This window comes from Pleurodeles waltl, chromosome 8 (assembly GCF_031143425.1).
Source record: "Pleurodeles waltl isolate 20211129_DDA chromosome 8, aPleWal1.hap1.20221129, whole genome shotgun sequence".
In the NCBI taxonomy this organism is placed as follows: domain Eukaryota; kingdom Metazoa; phylum Chordata; class Amphibia; order Caudata; family Salamandridae; genus Pleurodeles; species Pleurodeles waltl.
The window spans coordinates 597,054,057-597,070,492 of NC_090447.1; the positions used below are offsets into that span (position 1 = coordinate 597,054,057).

Here is a 16,436-nt window from a genome sequence, read left to right on the forward strand (position 1 = left end):
TCGTCTGATGCAGTGTCGGGTACTGCGGGTGGGCATAAAGCCGCACTGGTCGGGGTGCACCAGGGTGGGTATCACCTCCCTTAGTCTAGAAGCTAGGATCGAAGACAGCACTTTGATCTCTGTATTTAGAAGTGAGATGGGCCGATATGCCGAGCAGTGTCGCGATGGGGGTTGGGTCTTAGGGATCACCACAATTGTGGCTTGATCAATCTCATTGGGGAAGCGGCCTTGTTTTTCGGCTTCTTCGTACATGCTGAGCAGGTGGGGGCCCAGAATGTCGCTGCATCTTTTATACAGCTCCGCAGGGAATCCGTCTGGCCCGGGGGTCTTGCCCGGCGCCAGGCTGGTGATCGCATTTATGCGTCTAGTCTATCCCTTATCGCCAGAGGAACACTGGGAAGAGTGATGTCATTTAAAAGGGGGGACTCTATCTCGGCAGTGGGTCGGGGGTGTTCTGCGTATAAGTGCGTGTAATAGGAGGCGAACCTTTGTGCAATTTCTATAGGAGTTTTGGAAAGGGAACCAGAGTCCTCCATGATTTCAGGTATGACCCTGTTGGCCAGAGGGCGGGTGGCCAGCCAGTGCAGGAGTTTCCCGTTTTTGTCCCCCCAACCATATATTCGCGCTGCTGAGGCCCTCCAAATATGCTTTGCTGATTCCAGTGCTATGTGCTTAATTTCTTCTCTAACCCTAGTGAGCTGTCTCAGAACAGAGGCTGACGCTGAGGTCACTTGTTGGCGCTCTAGGATTAGTGCTTTGGTCTCCAGCTTGGACAGCTGTGAGTCTCTGGCACGTTCGCGTGAGCGGAGGAGATATTTGGCTTGTCCTCTAAGAGTGGCTTTGCATGCAGCCCATAGGGTGCCCGGAGATTGGACCGATCCCAGATTCAGTTCGAAATATTGGGTAAGGTGGTTCTTAATTTCTTGGGTATAATCATTGTCCTGTAAATTCCATGCGTTCAGGCGCCATATCGGGCGTCTGGTGGGGTCTGTGCCACCTAACCAGACGCGCACTGGCGAGTGGTCTGAGACCCCGCGGGGCAGCAGCTCCGCACCCGTGACGTTATTGATGTCAAGAGCAGGCATGAATATAAGATCAATTCTGGATTGCGTCGAGTGGGCAGCCGAGGTGTGTGTGTACCGGCGGTCCCTGGGATGCCAGGTTCTCCACACCTCGCACATGCCAAGGCTTTCTGCCCAGCTGCTAAGACTCGCAGCCCGGGCGGATCTATTGGCAGAGATTTCACCGGATACGTCCAAGCTGGGGTTGAGGACGGCGTTGAAGTCCCCTCCCAGCAGGGTAGTACCCTGGGGGAGACTCGCTGCCACACGGCGAAGCGAGAGTAAGAATGCGTCTAGTCCCGCCGGGGGTCCGTACACACATACGAGGTTTATCGGTGACCCGTGAAGGGTCCCCTTAACTACTACGAATCAGCCCTGGGGGTCGGATTGTGTGGCTGTAACCACCATAGGTAGTGATCGATGGAGCAGAATGGCCACCCCCATGGATCCTCTGGAGAAGCCTGCGTGGTAAACCCTGTCATATCCCCCTCGTGCGAGCATGGGGCATTTAGTCCCAAGGAGATGGGTTTCTTGTAGTGGGACCACTGAGGGGGAGTATCTGCGGAGGGTATTGAATACTGCGGATCTCTTGATCTTATCAAGTAGACCATTTACGTTCCATGAGAGAATGTGGGTCAGCGGGGGTCGGGCGTGGACTGTGTGGGTATTGTGTGGTTTTGGTTGCCTGTTTGTGGACCCCGGGACGACCGTCTCAAACATAACATTGAAATATTAAAGTAATGAAAAAAACAAGAAAAAACGGCAAACGTTCTACTATCTAAACCTGTTTTAAACTCCTTGCCCCCCAACCACCCCCCACCCCATACTCCCTCCCTGGAAGCATCTGTCGCCCAACTTCTCAACCAAAACTTAACAGCCAGATGGACTGTCATTGGGGTGGAGTGATGGACCCCTCCATTTAGTAGGATCAATTGCAATTAGCGAGTCTGGATCAAGCTTTGCGCAATGTGCGCTGAGGAGCAATAACGCCACCCGTGGCGTCCCCTCCGGAGTCCGCGGATGCGAGTCCGGGTCCCAGTTCCTTCAGGTGTGACTCAGTGGGAGCCCATCGGTTCAAGCTATCCAAGCACCGGGGATTGGCTCAATCTGGTGTCATCCGCGGCTTGTGTTGTGTCTCGGGGCATCGAGGGCCCGACCGGGACTCCCTCAGTCTATGTATCGGGGTCCCGAGCCACCTCGTCGTTGGGGGGGATACCTGAGTCCCTCCGCCTCCCTCTACGGGATCTGGTGCGCCTCCGGCTCCTCTGGGGTCCCTCCACGGGGGGGGGCCCTCGCAAGGGGCCCCTCCAGTTGGTTTCACAGGTCCTCTCTGGGCTCCGACGCCCTCCTCTGTTAGCCAGCCCCATGCATTCTCAGGAGACTCGAAGAAGTACGCCTTCCCAGCCATAAGTACTTTAAGTCTTGCGGGGAAGAGGAGCATATACGAGAGCTGCATTGCTCTGAGTTTTTGTTTTACGTGCTCGTATGATCGGCGGCGGGTCTGGACTTCACGGGTGTAGTCTGGGAAGATTAAGATCTTGTGGTTCTCCCATTGGAGGCCCTCGGTGCGCCTGGCTTCCCTAAGGATATTGTCTCGGTCTTTAAAATTAAAAAAGCGTGCAATCATCGGGCGTTTGGGGCCACCCGGAGGGGGGCGTGGGGTGAGGGCCCTGTGGGCACGCTCGACTGCGAACCATGCCGAGAGAGTTTGATCTGGCATCCAGGACCTGATCCACTGCTCCAGAAATTCGGAGGCCTTGTCTTCTTCCACGCCCTCGGGGAATCCGATAAAGAACAGGTTGTTACGCCTTGATCGGTTTTCGGCATCTTCTTCACGGCGGTGCAATTCGCTGGTTCGGGCTTGTAGCTGGGCCACTTTAGTTTTAAGATCGGATAGCTCATCTTCAGTCTGGGAGACGCGGGTTTCTACGTCGGTGATGCGACTCACCGCATTTCTGAGATCTTGCCGAATAAGACCCATGTCCTCTCGTACTTCCCCGATTTTGGTTTCTACGGCTGCTTGCGAAGATTGGATCGCCTGGAGGATAGCATTCACTCCGTCTATAGCGGGACCCCCACTGGCCGCGTCTCCTCCCCCCCGGGGACCCGCCGGTATCGTGAACTGGTCGATCTTTTGCTGGGAGACCGGGGGTTGTTTGTTTGCCTTGTCTTTCCCCATCTTGATACGGGGGCGGGGGTCAGTGTACGGTTCCTTGGGGTGTTCCGGCACGTGTGTCAGAGCAGACAACCGTCGGCGAAGTTTTCTTGCGATGAGTAGGTTTATGCAGTCACGCTGGCTCGCCGGGGTCGTGGATTCGGGGGCACGATGTCCCGGTGGCGGGTCCGCCGCCACTCCGGCTCGGGCACCCGGTCTCCGGTCACTGGTGATGGGGATATATTGATTGAGCTGCAACTGCGTGGGCCAGTGGAGGGTTCAAAGGATTTTGCTATTGTTTACTCGACTCAATCCCACCTCAGAGGATTTTGTAGCAGGCCCCATTTATTCTGGGCCCCAGAAGGTGGACCAGGATTCCAGGTTCCTCTCACTTTGGAGGGTTGTTTTACTCGGGCTCCTGTGCAACTGCCACTCATCTGGTTCATCGCATTTCACAGCATTTCACGGCGCATCACTCTCCTCATGTGGGGGGCCAGGGGTCCTCGCCGCGGGAGACGTTCCTCTTGCGCCTCCCTCTCACCGCCCGACGAATCCTGGGGGTGGTTTCCCCGTTCCCCGATGCGTCCCGGGGATTGTGGGGCCTCAGCAGCTGGGCCCGGCGCTTCAATCGCCCTCTCAGTTCACCGCGGGCCCTCGGCACACCGTGGGGGATGTCCCCATTGTGGTCCCCCGGCCGCCAGATAGGTCCCGGGGGACCCCCCCCTCGAGGCGGTCCAGACCAAGACACCGAGCGCCTACTCGTGGGCCGACGCCCCTCCCGCGTCTCTCCTTCCCGTCCAGGTGGAATCGCTGTCCCAGCGCACGGGCCCCTGCACGGCCAACGCCCTCTCAGTCAGCCGCCGGTACCTCGCTCACCTCTCTCGGGGATCCAGAGGAGCTTCGCCGCAGGGGGCCCCCTTTTAGTGGCTCCCACGCCGCTCGGGCGGATCTCGGAGGATCCCGTCTTCCAGGCGGTTCGGACGCCGCAGCTCCGGGTCAGCGCCACCAGGTATGTGCGCGGCGCAGCCGGGGGCACCAGGGGCTCCGCCCGTGGGCCAGGGCAGCGCCGTCCCACCCGCCCACGGGGCCCGCGCCCCGATGCCCAGTGCCGAGTCTTCCTCGTCTCCCACTGCACTCAGAGCATCCACATCAGGGGCCAGGTCGTTCGGCAACGGCCCTCTCGATGCAGTCCAGCTCTAGCGGCCATTTTAGCATTCGGGCCGCGGCCCGCGAACGGGGTCCGGCCCAACCACCGCTCACATCAGCGGGGCCCCAGTGAGATGGGGAGACCGCGGGGACAGCCGGCGCGGCACCTCCAGATCGCCAAATCGTGGTAATTTCGGGCGGATGACGGAGGGGTCCAGAGCACTCTCAGAGTGCGACCGCCATCTTGACGCCCGAAGCCACGCCCCCACTAACTCCATATTTATACTTTGGCGTTAGACGCGTCTAGCGCCAAAGTTCATGGAGTTAGCGTCATTTTTTTGCGTGAACACCTTCCTTGCGTTAATGATATGCAAGGTAGGCGTTCCCGTCTTAAAAAATGACTCCGATGCATATGCGTCGTATTTATACTCCCGGGCAAAAATGACGCCCGGGAGTGGGCGGGTCTAAAAAACCTGCATTAGTGCCGGATTTTAGCGCCTGGATCAGGGCAGGCGTTAAGGGACCTGTGGGCTCAGAATGAGCCCAGAGGTGCCCTCCCCTGCCCCCAGGGACACACCTGCCACCCTTGCCCACCCCAGGAGGACACCAAAGGATGGAGGGACCCACCCCAGGGACATTAAGGTAAGTCCAGGTAAGTATTTTTTTATATTTTTTTTTGTGGCATAGGGGGGCCTGATTTGTGCCCCCCCCTACATGCCACTATGCCCAAAGACCATGCCCAGGGGACAGAAGTCCCCTGGGCATAGCCATTGGTCAAGGGGGCATGACTCCTGTCTTTGCTAAGACAGGAGTCATTTCAATGGGGGATGGGCGTCGTAAAAAAATGGCGCAAATCGGGTTGTGGCGATTTTTTTGCCTCAGCCTGACTTGCACCATTTGTGGACGCCCATACGCCATTTTCCCCCTACGCCGGCGCTGCCTGGTGTACGTCGTTTTTTTTAACGCACACCAGACAGCGCCGGCGGCTAACGCCGGCTAACGCCGGCTAACGTCATTCAATAAATACGGCGCCGGCATGGCGTTAGCCGGTGCTAATTTTTTGGGCGCAAAACTGCGTTAGCGCAGTTTTGCGCCAAAAAGTATAAATATGGCCCTATATCTTTAGGAATTTGAGTATTTGTTTGGTGTGTACTTGTTTGTGTATTTTTTGCAAATCACTGTTTTAGGTTCTGAAATTTAAATCATACAAATTGCCTTGGGGTCCCCGGCTTCTAGTAGTGATTCAATGGGGGGTCCTCAGGAGTCAAAAGGTTGGGAACCACTGGTCTAGAGTACAATACCATCCCTAAAGGGACCCACTGGACTTCATATTTGTTGACAGAAATAAAGCAAAGGAATAGCTTGGAGAAAACGGATGAACCACAAACGTGAGGAAACCAAAAGGGTGGTACAGGAGGATATAAGATTGTTGGGAACAGATAAGAGAGAAAACACCACAAAATAAATAGCATCCTCAAAGCTGAATGCAAGGTCATGATGTGGCTTCTGGGAATTCAAGACTCAGAAGCACCAGTGCCTATATTTATACTTGCTTTGCGCTGAATTTGTGTAATTTCTTTTAACGCAAATTCGGCGCAGACCTAACTCCAAATGTATACTTTGGCGCTAGACCTGTTTTGGCGTTAAAGTCATTTTTTGCTAGCGGGAAACTACCTTGATCAATGAGATGCAAGGTAGGCGTTACCGGGCAAAAAATGACGGTATGTCCTTAGTGCCATATGTATCCCCCTGTGCTAAAATCAAGCATGGGGGGAAGGGGGCCTTAAATAATGGCGCTAAGCTTGCTTAGAGTCATTATTTAACGCCTGGGTCAGGGCAGACTTTAGGGGACCTGTGAGCCTATTTCCAGGGTCAGAGACCATGAAATGGGCCCACAGGTTCCCTTGCTAAGCCCCAGGGACACCCCCACCCACACCAGAGGGATGCCAGAGGATGGGGACCCCCATCCCAGGTAAGTCGGGTAAGTTAAGGTTGATATTTTACTTTTTTTTTTTTTAAGTGCTGCAGGGGGCCTAACTTGGGGCCCCTACATAGCACTGGGCCCAATGGCCATGCCCAGGGGACATATCTGCCCTGGGCATGGCCATTGGGGCGGTGGGCATGACTCCTGTCTTTACTAAGACAGGAGTCATGTCCATGAGGGTTGTGCATCAAAGGATGATGCTGGTCTAGTTAAAGGCATTTTTATGCTGGACTAGTGTCATACTTTGACACACAACCTCATGTTCTCCCTACGCCTCCCCCACCCGGCTAGCTTTGTTTTCCATGACACTAGCTGGTCCTTACCGCCGGCATTCCATAATTATGACGCTGGTGGACGTCTTGGAATGGCGCTAGCTGACGGTATACTTTTTCACACAAAACTGCATTAGCTCAGTTTTGGGTGAAAAATTATAAATATGCCCCCAAGTGTTATGAGCAGCCACCAACACATAGTAGGTAGGTCGGAACCATGGACAAGCTCCATCTCCCCATCAGCATCATCTGTCACATGGTGTCAGAAATGTATTTTTCGTTAGCCAAGTCCATTTGTTATTAATGTGGGCAAGGAGACATCCACCATATTACAGAGGCCATCCCACTCTTCATGGAGAACAATAGTTTCTTTGCATTGTCAGGATCCAAACCTAAAATATACACTTCTTTCCCTCTGTTACTATTACTGCCAATAGTTCAACTGTAAAAATTATCCTTGCCAGGGTTCATTTCAAAATAAAGTCCATCTACCTCGTCTCAAATTTTTTCCTTGTCATCTCAGATGCTCATGGGTATTCTGAGAAGAATTATATCACGTTGTTTCCCAGTTTTATCTATCTTCTTTGTCCTGTCACTTTGAGAATGACTGCTTCAGGTATTTGTTCCTTAGAATTATAATGACCATGGGGCCTGAAGTCCATATAGGCAAAGGGGGTTTCTGTGACCTCAGCTGGAAATACTGGTGTGTTCCCACTGCCAAAACTTCTTTAGGGATGCCTTCTGTGCCCTATATCCAGAATGCCTTGAAGCCCAATAGGTAATTACCGCCTCCGAAAGTCACCCCCTCTGACCCCTGGGATATCAAGTTTCAGCATGTTATTGGCTGCAATACAGTATTCTTTTCTTTCCAGCATTACCTCTAGATTGCTAAGGGAGTTGAAGGTTTTTGCCATTCCCTCTTGTGTTTTTGTCAAATTGAAGCGCATTTTTTACCTTCTTATTTGAGTTCGGTATTTTGAAATGTATGTAGTGACAATCCTGAATGAAACACCCATCCGCGATATCCCCAAGAGGCCATTGTGGGTAGTTTAAATGGTTATTGTTAAGGTGATAACTATCAATTGGCTGAAGAAAGTACTAAAAACTACAGTTTGCACTACAGGATTCATGAAAGCTTCCTGATTGGTATGAAATACAATCTGAAAAAGGTGAAGCAAGCGATCATCGGACAGTACTTCCCATAAAAAGTGTATGCATTATTTTACAGATCTGGTTGAGTGGCAGTTTGGCCTGGACTGTTGCAATTAGAGCAGGACCAAGCCGATTTGAAGATAGCTTGGTCTAACCAGAGGTGGCATAGTGGGCAAATGAAAAATGGAGTGGAATGCTACCCTGAGTGATTGTCAGTGGTTAGACTTATTGCACGCATTCCTCCTATCACCTTTTGTGTGTTTAACATAATGCCCTAAGTGGCCAAGGGTGTGCCCAGACATTGGTCCCTTGCTCACTGTGCCACAGCCTGACTGAAGTGGCTCAATCAAGCCAAAAACGGTCTTTGTTTGCTTGTGTTCTAGTTTGGACAGGACAGAGCTTGGCTGTTTAGGTGGGATTGTTCCTATTGGAGCGGGACTAAAACTAATTTTATATGGCTGGAAACAATCTGAGGTGGAATAGTGTACAAAAAAACAATGAGTTGAAATGCTTTCCAGACGACTGTCAGTGGTTAGACTTATCCCCAGCATTCCTCCCTTCACATTTTGCATTTTTGATTTCCACAACATTCAGCTCAATTTCTGTGTCTCTATTTATCTCATATTTCAGTAAGCGGATCTACCTCATCTAATAGTAAAAGTGCCAAATCGGCAACGTTATCCATCATTCTAATTTCAACAACCCTGTTTTTATCCAGGCTAGATCATCGTTTGTTCTGCAGAAACCATCAACCTAACTTGATATCACGAATGTGTCAGAAGGCCTACGCTATTTAAGACAGGATGCCCAGCACTCTTTTTTTAATGGCCGAGAAGCCCTGCAGGAAAAATATAATCTCCAGTTACAATGTCAAGGCATTATTTTTTCTTTCTTTTGTTTTTGAAAAAATAAACCAAAGCATCTGACTAGGCTGCAAATCGGTCGATTTGTGGTAAACTGATTGCCATTGAGCTTTTTCAAATGAACTGGTCCAGAGGTGTGGATGGAAGCAATTTTGGTGGTACTTTCCCACCACCCAGACAGGGAGGTTAAAATAGACGGGAGGTGGCTTTAGAGGAGAAATTTTTCCATTCTGTCGCTATTCCACCATCCCCTAAATGTGGGAGTCATATGAACCTGGTTCACTTTATCTGTTCTGGAGCCAAACTGGTTACTTTATTTTATGACTCAGAGGCTTTTCTCTACATCTACAGAAATGAAGTGAAAGGAGAATGTGAGTTATTATTGGGACTTACATTTAAGATAACACTTAGGGGCATATTTTCAAGAAAGTGGCACATCGGTCCCGATGCACCACTTTTCTTGTGTCCCCTGCTCCCCCTCACGACACCATGATTGCGGCATATTTACAATATGGTGCACCATGATGATCGTTACTACAACAGTGTCTAAATTTTTGATGCTATTGTGGCACTTTGCTGCACTAGCGCCCATAGGCCTATACAGGAGTGTCACTTTGACGCCTGCCTTGGGCAGGTATTAAAAATGACTGAAAAAATGTCGCAGTGAAATCTTGCAAATTTCACGGTGCCATTTTTACAGACTTCCCTGCGGGGAAACGCCCCCTTGCATACATTGTGCCTGGCACAGGCATAATGTGGCGCAAGGGGTTTCGTTAGTAAATATGGTGCAGGGGAATGGCCTACTTAGCACCGCCTTACAGTAAAAAAAAAGTTGCTAAGAAGCGCTCGGGGCTCTGCCCCTAAGTGTGTTTTTGCCTCAATGGAATCACTTATTCTGTTACGGAGTTCATGAGGAGTTTTCCTGGGCACCTGGGGTGAGGGGCGGGGGGAAGCAACAGTAAACTCTTTGAATGGTAAGCTGCTATTTCTGTCCATTCCTCATCCATTAACAAATAGCCCCACTGAAGTTATTTGATAGTATGTGATGGCATACTGCACCCACTTTCAAGCAGTAGTCTCATCATACCAGTGTAACACAACATCAAAGAAGGAAGACAACTGATTCAGAAAAAGTTATCATTTTGATTAAGTTTTGCATTTAATGTATTTGTTTAATCACAATCATGGCAATTGACTCTGCCCACCTATGGCTAATACATATATACATACACACTTACATAACTATACTGTGCTGCAAAGTAGTGTCTAATGTTCTCACATTTCTGTGATTTGTATAACACATTTTCTGAGAATAATTCCTACTTTCTGAGTAGAACTATTCAACAATATACATACTGGGTTATTACTAGAGACTTTTCAAAAGTACAAATGTTTACACTGTATTGGGTTAGCAATTGAAGTCAAGTATGTAAAGTGATTTTGGTCTGTCACATGGTGTAGGAGACAGCATAAAATTATAGATGGAAGGGAAACTGTGCTGACAATGGTTTCAGTGCTATTAATGTAAGGGCTCAGCTAGATCTTTTTGCTAACTTGTCTTATTTTAGGGCAGGATGGCCCATGGTTTAAATCTGTTACAACAAACCAGGGTGCATATTTATACTTTTTTAATGCCGCATTTGCATCATTTTCTGACGCAGAAGTGGCACAAATTGTCAAAATGTAATTGTATTTTGTAAGTTTGCATGCTTTTGCCTCAAAAAACGAAGCAAATGCGGCACTAAAAACGTATAACTATGGGCCCAGGTATATGCAAGGGCAATGGAATGTTGCAATTCCACAACTCCAGAAATTTTAGAGACATGGATTTGACACATTTACTGGATAATTCTCAACATGTTGCATAATTAGCAGCTATCAACAAAAAATGTTTTCAGCTCAAGCTGATCAAAGGTTACTATATCACTGAACACAGAATAGAGTACAAAACTCAAAACTTTGCGAAAGGTAACTAGCCATCGTTCACCTGTTGATTGATGTATTCAGGCTTTTGTTAGAGTTGTATTTCACCTAGAAAAACAGTTCCCAACCTTTTGGCCTCTGCGACTCCCACTTTATCATTACTGGAGCCCGGGGACCCCCACAGAATCATATTTGGAATCTGGGGATCCCCCCTCTTAGTCATTACTGAAAGCTGTGGGCCTAATATGTTAATATTATTTAATTTTCTAAGCAGTCGCAGATCCCTGAGGAGGCTTCACTGAGCCCTAGGGCTCCCCGGACCAGAGGTTGGGAACCACTGACCTAGAAGGTGTTAATATCCCCTGTTCATAAACGGAGTTGAGGGCCTTTGTCTACAGCAGGAAGCACAACACATTTGTAAGCATGATGTCCTCCTCTTTATGGAAATGTTTGATTTCAATACTCCTAAACATTCATGTTTTTCATTGCAGTATTTTAAAAGAAGCAGCTACTTCAACAAGAAACTCTGAAACGTATTTACAAACATTTGGCATGGGTCATTACCGCAAGCCTTTTAGCTGCGCTCTCCTATGCCAAATGGAAATGGCAGGAAATCACTATATGTACAAGATACGGTGCATTCCTGTCCTTTCAGCCAGAGTAGGAATTGCTGCAGAGCGCATCCTTACATCATGGTGCAAGAATGCCTGTGTTGTCGGCATGATTGTTTTTGTGCCTGGAAGAGACACCCCCCTGCACAAAAACAATCACAAGGTGTTTTTCTCGCTCTATTTGTGCTTCAGAATGCAGCACATGTGGAAAGATGAAACAGCAAAGAGAAATAAAATAATTTCTTCATGTTGCGTCTGCCCTGGGGAGGTGTGCCGTTTTGACGCATTTCCAGGTTTACGGTTTCTTGTAAACCTGAGAGCGCATTAAAAACCATGAGTCTGAACACCCACATCAACGTCCATGGCACACCTCCCTGATGCAGTGTAAGGCAACGCACCAACTTGCTCTTCCTTGCCTTACACCATCTTTATAAGGCTATGCAAAGCCACACAGTGTGGCTTTGCAGGGCCTGTAGCTATGGGTACGCACTATGCACCACAGGAGCATCAAAAAAGAGACACTCCAGAGGCGCATAGGTCTTGTGAATAAGCCCCACTGAGTGTAGAAGAATCGCAGACATTTTACATATCTTGCTGGGATGATGTGCTTCCATAGTCCCATTTGTGCATGCACAGAATAAACCTCAAATTGAGCTCCAGAAGACACATTTTAAAACATAGCTGAGATGCACAGAATATTAGAGGCACACTTTTTATTACAGTTAGTGTGTATACGTAGACTTGTTTTTATCTTGAGTGCAACATTCTACATTTATTACACAAACTATTTTAGAGGTAGTAAGTAGTGACAATACAAAGGTGTTCCTGCGCTTCTGTGCAAGACACATTCTTTGTTGGTGAAAAACATTTGACTGGGACCCGAGGAATGTTCATAGTTTTATTCCATAGCAAACCTTCACATTTTATATAGAATTTGTATTTTTTCTGTATTGATAACTAAGAATGTAATGTACCATTAATGTCATAATATGCTGCATAATTTGTCTTGCTGCAGAATGTATTCGAGCCTGCTGAATAATTTGGTCCTTCATTATCACACAATTCCAGTGGCTCTGAGTACATGGAATATATGTGCGGCCTGGGGGCACTCTTTGGAAAGAAATGTCTATAAGTGCATATTTCTTAAACTATGGAACATAAGGTGGAGGCTTTTCTCCTGCAACGGAAAAGGTTTGTGCGTAAAGTGGTGGTGCGTTGGGACGGGGGCCGTAGTTAGAGTTAGACTGAGATGGAAGCTGGTTTTCTTCTGATGAAGAGATGTCCATAGGTGAAGATGCTGGAAAGGCAGCAGCAGTCTGCAAGAAAGAACGTCTTTGTTATTAAGTGAAAAACACCAACATCATAAACATATAAAATGAATTACGTAGGTTCAGTTGGAAATGTGTATGTGAATGCACAACCGTTATTTGCACTGCACATAGATTAAAATTAACCTATTACATGGCAAACAAATTGTACCTGGGTATACAGTACTATTAAATGTTATCAAAGAATATAGCAGGCACATTGATTGATTAGTAGCTGATGCAACTACATACGTCACTGTGCAAGAACCAAAACTGTTGTTTTGATTTCACCTAAAATAAATGTATGCACAAATAAATTATAACTTGTTGAACAAATATAATCCACCCAAAATTCACCAACATTTTGTGGTTGATCTGTGGTGAGTAAATAGTAGAGATCTGTGGGTCTGCTGTATTGATATAAAATGGTGGCCAGAAAGAGCTTCGTATAGAAACGTGCTGAGGCTATAATAGGAAAAGTGCTGAGGCTCGATTGGCTCCCATTATAGGCTGGCATCAGGTGATGGAATAAAGGCCTCACTTATAGTTTATTGATGATAAAATATCAGGTTGTTGCCAAAATCCTCGACTCTTGTATCTCCTGGTAAGCAGCAAAGGTAGCAAACTATTGAGAACTTTGATCAAAGAGAAGTTAATTACAGTTAACAATTTCAATAAACACCATGACTGTATTCTAAATACATGCATGATGAGATACTCTTCTACAAAAGAGGCAGTCCATGGCACATTTTCAGGTTATGCACACAAGTTAAATTCACATACAATACAATAGGTTAAATAGATCTCATTTACATAGTCATTCGTTATCCTTTAAATCTGGAATTTATCCTGCTGGACCCAGTTTGGGCACCGCTAGATTGCCTGTTATTTCTTAGCCGGTTCAATAACTTATCTGTTGAGAAAAACTGGCATAAAACAGTGCATGTTTTATTACTGTATATGTATGTATAGTGTATTTATAAAGCGCGTTCCGGCCCAAGGGCATCGAAGCGCTGACTAAGGTGAGACTGTGCAATCTCTGCAAGAAAAAAGAATCAGGGTCCAGACTTATCGTGGGAAAAGCCACAGCTTAACCCGTTTTCTAAAAGTAAGGTAGTTGTGCTCTCTCCTAAGTTCCAGCGGGAGTGAGTTCCAAGTCTTTGCAGCCGCGATAGTGAAGGCTTTGTCACCCCACTTCATCTTCTTGGTGCGGGGGACTTGAATTTGATGGGTGCTGGCAGAACGCAACAGTCTTTCAGGTCTGTACCACTGTAATTTGGACGTCAAATACTTAGGTCCGATCCCATGGGTGGCTTTATGGGTAATACAAAGAGTTTTAAAAGAAATCCGTTGGGCTACCGGGCGCCAGTGTGGACGTTTAAGGCTATCCTTAGCAGAAGCCGATCGTGGAAGGTTCAATAACATTCTAGCAGCTGTGTTCTGCATCAGCTGCAGTTTATTAAGAGATCCTTTGTCCAGGTTGAGCAAAAGGGCATTAGCATAATCCAATCTGGACAGGTCAAGAGCCAAAGTAGCTGTAATTCTCCATTGTTTTAGAATATAGGGAAACATTTTCTTCAGTTTCTTCAAAATCCACATGCAGGTTTATACGTCTTTGGAAGGCTGAGACAGCCAGCTTGAAGGCAATATCACATTTTATATTTGATAGATCAGCATGATAGTCGAGACTCTCAAGAAAGCTTCTGGGCCATCTTTATTCTGCTGACTAATTATTTTTTTTCAAAGCGGAGTAGCATGTAATATATCAAAAGCAGAAATTTGCTGTTTCGAAACAGCGAATTTCGGCTTAGAAATGTATTACATTATATTAAAAATCTTTATGCATTATCAAACTCATGTACTAAAATCTTATAAGCATCGCCTATATGCTGTTTTCTTTCAATTTGTAATTGTCTCGCTTCACATGTGCCGTTTACTTGCTCACGAGCACTGTGTGTTCACTTTTTGCATACTCACTGCACTTATTTTAGATAAATGTGGATGCTGTAATATTTCTGCGTCCAGTTATCTTTTTTTTTACTTTTGTTTTTATTGGTTTTTGATAAAACAACACAATAAGAACAACAATCAGTGCATATTGACGTATCAAGAGGAATAAGATTTCAAGTCTGTATTCATGGCAGTACACTCAAGAGTGGCCGTACATATATCCAGTTCGAGTTGTCGCCCGAGCATGACCCCTAGAGGTCCAGGGCGCCTCAAGGCCAAGTCTACTAGTCAGGTTCATTGCAGGTATCACAAAGTTACACAGTGGGCTGTTGTAATCTAATTGCTCGTATATAGAGGGTCCCACATCACCCCTAATCACTAGAGCCTTGTGTTGAATCATTTACAACCTTATCTGCAAAATTATTACGGAGAGACCCCCACAACATGGTCGCATCTGAGGCCCCCCTGTCCCTATGAGCAGTATACATATGTACCTCTTCTGCCACTCCCCATACGTCCAATGATCTTTAAATACAATTGCAGTATTTTGCCTGATACTTCCCATTTTGTTTCTTATTCATTACCTCATTTAAATTGTTATTCCAACTGATACTTTTTGAGACGTTTTTGAAGATACCACAGTACACCCAGGTGTCATCTGTGTCTATGGGTTCCCTTGTAGTTTGCTTTATTATGAAATGAAACAGTGACAAGTAGAAATGAAAATAATAATCTATCATCACTACATCTCGCTGGAATGAAAGGCATCCTATTCTTTTGCATTGAATCTTATACCATGTATATGCTTTCTGGGACCTGTAGTTCACATATGAATATATTAACTCTAAATGTGAAATTCGAGTTACTTTGTGAGTTGGGGGCATATTTATCTTTGAGTTGTACCACCCTTGCACCACACAAGGAGGCGCAAGGACAACACCAGTGGAATAACAGAACTTGAGGTGGTCACCCTTCAAAGTACCTGGAGGGGGCCCTATCCCCCCCAGACCCAGTCAGGGGCCTGCCGCCCATGCACAGTGTACAGTGGAGCTCAGGGGCCTCCTGCACTGAGGGGCCTGCTCTGGGCTTTTGTTATGCCACTGGGTGACAACTACTAAGTCAGATTTTTCAAGCCAGGGAAGGCACCTTGTGGTCATCTTAACACCGCGGCATCACTGCGTTGCGTTATTCTGCCCCAGGGAGGCGTTCCATGGTGGAGCGTGGGTGTTCCCACGCATCCACCCAGGGACTTTGGTGCATTCCCAGATTTACCAATACTGGTAAATCGGGGAATTTCAAAATGCTACGCTTTACAAGGAGCGGTGCTCCGAGGAGAAATATCTTTATTTCTCCTCGTTCCTTCCTCTTTCTAAGTGTGTTGCATTCTGTCTACAACACAGGCACCTTTGCACCATAGTGCAAGGATACCTACATTTGCGCTAGGCAGCCAGCAGGGTTCCAGCAATAGGAAAGGACAGGAATGCAAAATATGATGTTAAATACAGCACATTCTTGCACTGTGGGGCCTGACCTGGGCGAGGCAGGATTTCACATTCAAAAGAGACTTTACTTTGAAGTAGGCCTACTTCAAAGGAGAAATTGGGTAGAAGAAGGGCTCCCAAACCACAGACTTTAGAACACCTCTGGAAACAAGAGGAACCTCTGCCTGGAGAAGAGCTGAAGAGCTGAGGAAGAAGAGCTGCTCTGCCTGTGCTTTGTGGAGCTATCCTGCGGTTGCTGCTTCTGCCAGAGTAAGAGGGCAAAGACTGCACTTTGTGTGCCTTCCATCTTTTGAAGAAATCTCCAAGGGCTTGATTTAGAGCTTGCCTCCAGTTGTTTGAAGTCTCGGGGACAGCAAAGACTTCTCTCTACCAGCACCTGGAGTCTCTGGAGAGACTGCTGCTCTGACAAGTGGTGCCCTATCCAGTCCCCGGGCCCTTGAAAGGAAAGCTGGTGAAAATCCAAGGAAATCGACTTCGGACGACCCCGGGCTGATGCCGCTGCTGAATCCG

General features: G+C 47.4%; 1 protein-coding gene across 1 annotated transcript in view; it reads right to left on the bottom strand.

Moving 5' to 3' along the window:
• Positions 1–9,762: 9,762 nt before the first annotated feature.
• The window catches only part of TMEM255B (transmembrane protein 255B), an 822,789-nt gene continuing 816,115 nt past the window's right edge, over positions 9,763–16,436 (bottom strand). The window contains exon 9 of the mRNA XM_069204634.1: positions 9,763–12,483. Within this exon, the coding sequence (XP_069060735.1) occupies positions 12,316–12,483 (168 nt within the window). The 3' untranslated portion in view covers positions 9,763–12,315. The remainder of the gene's footprint in view (positions 12,484–16,436) is intronic.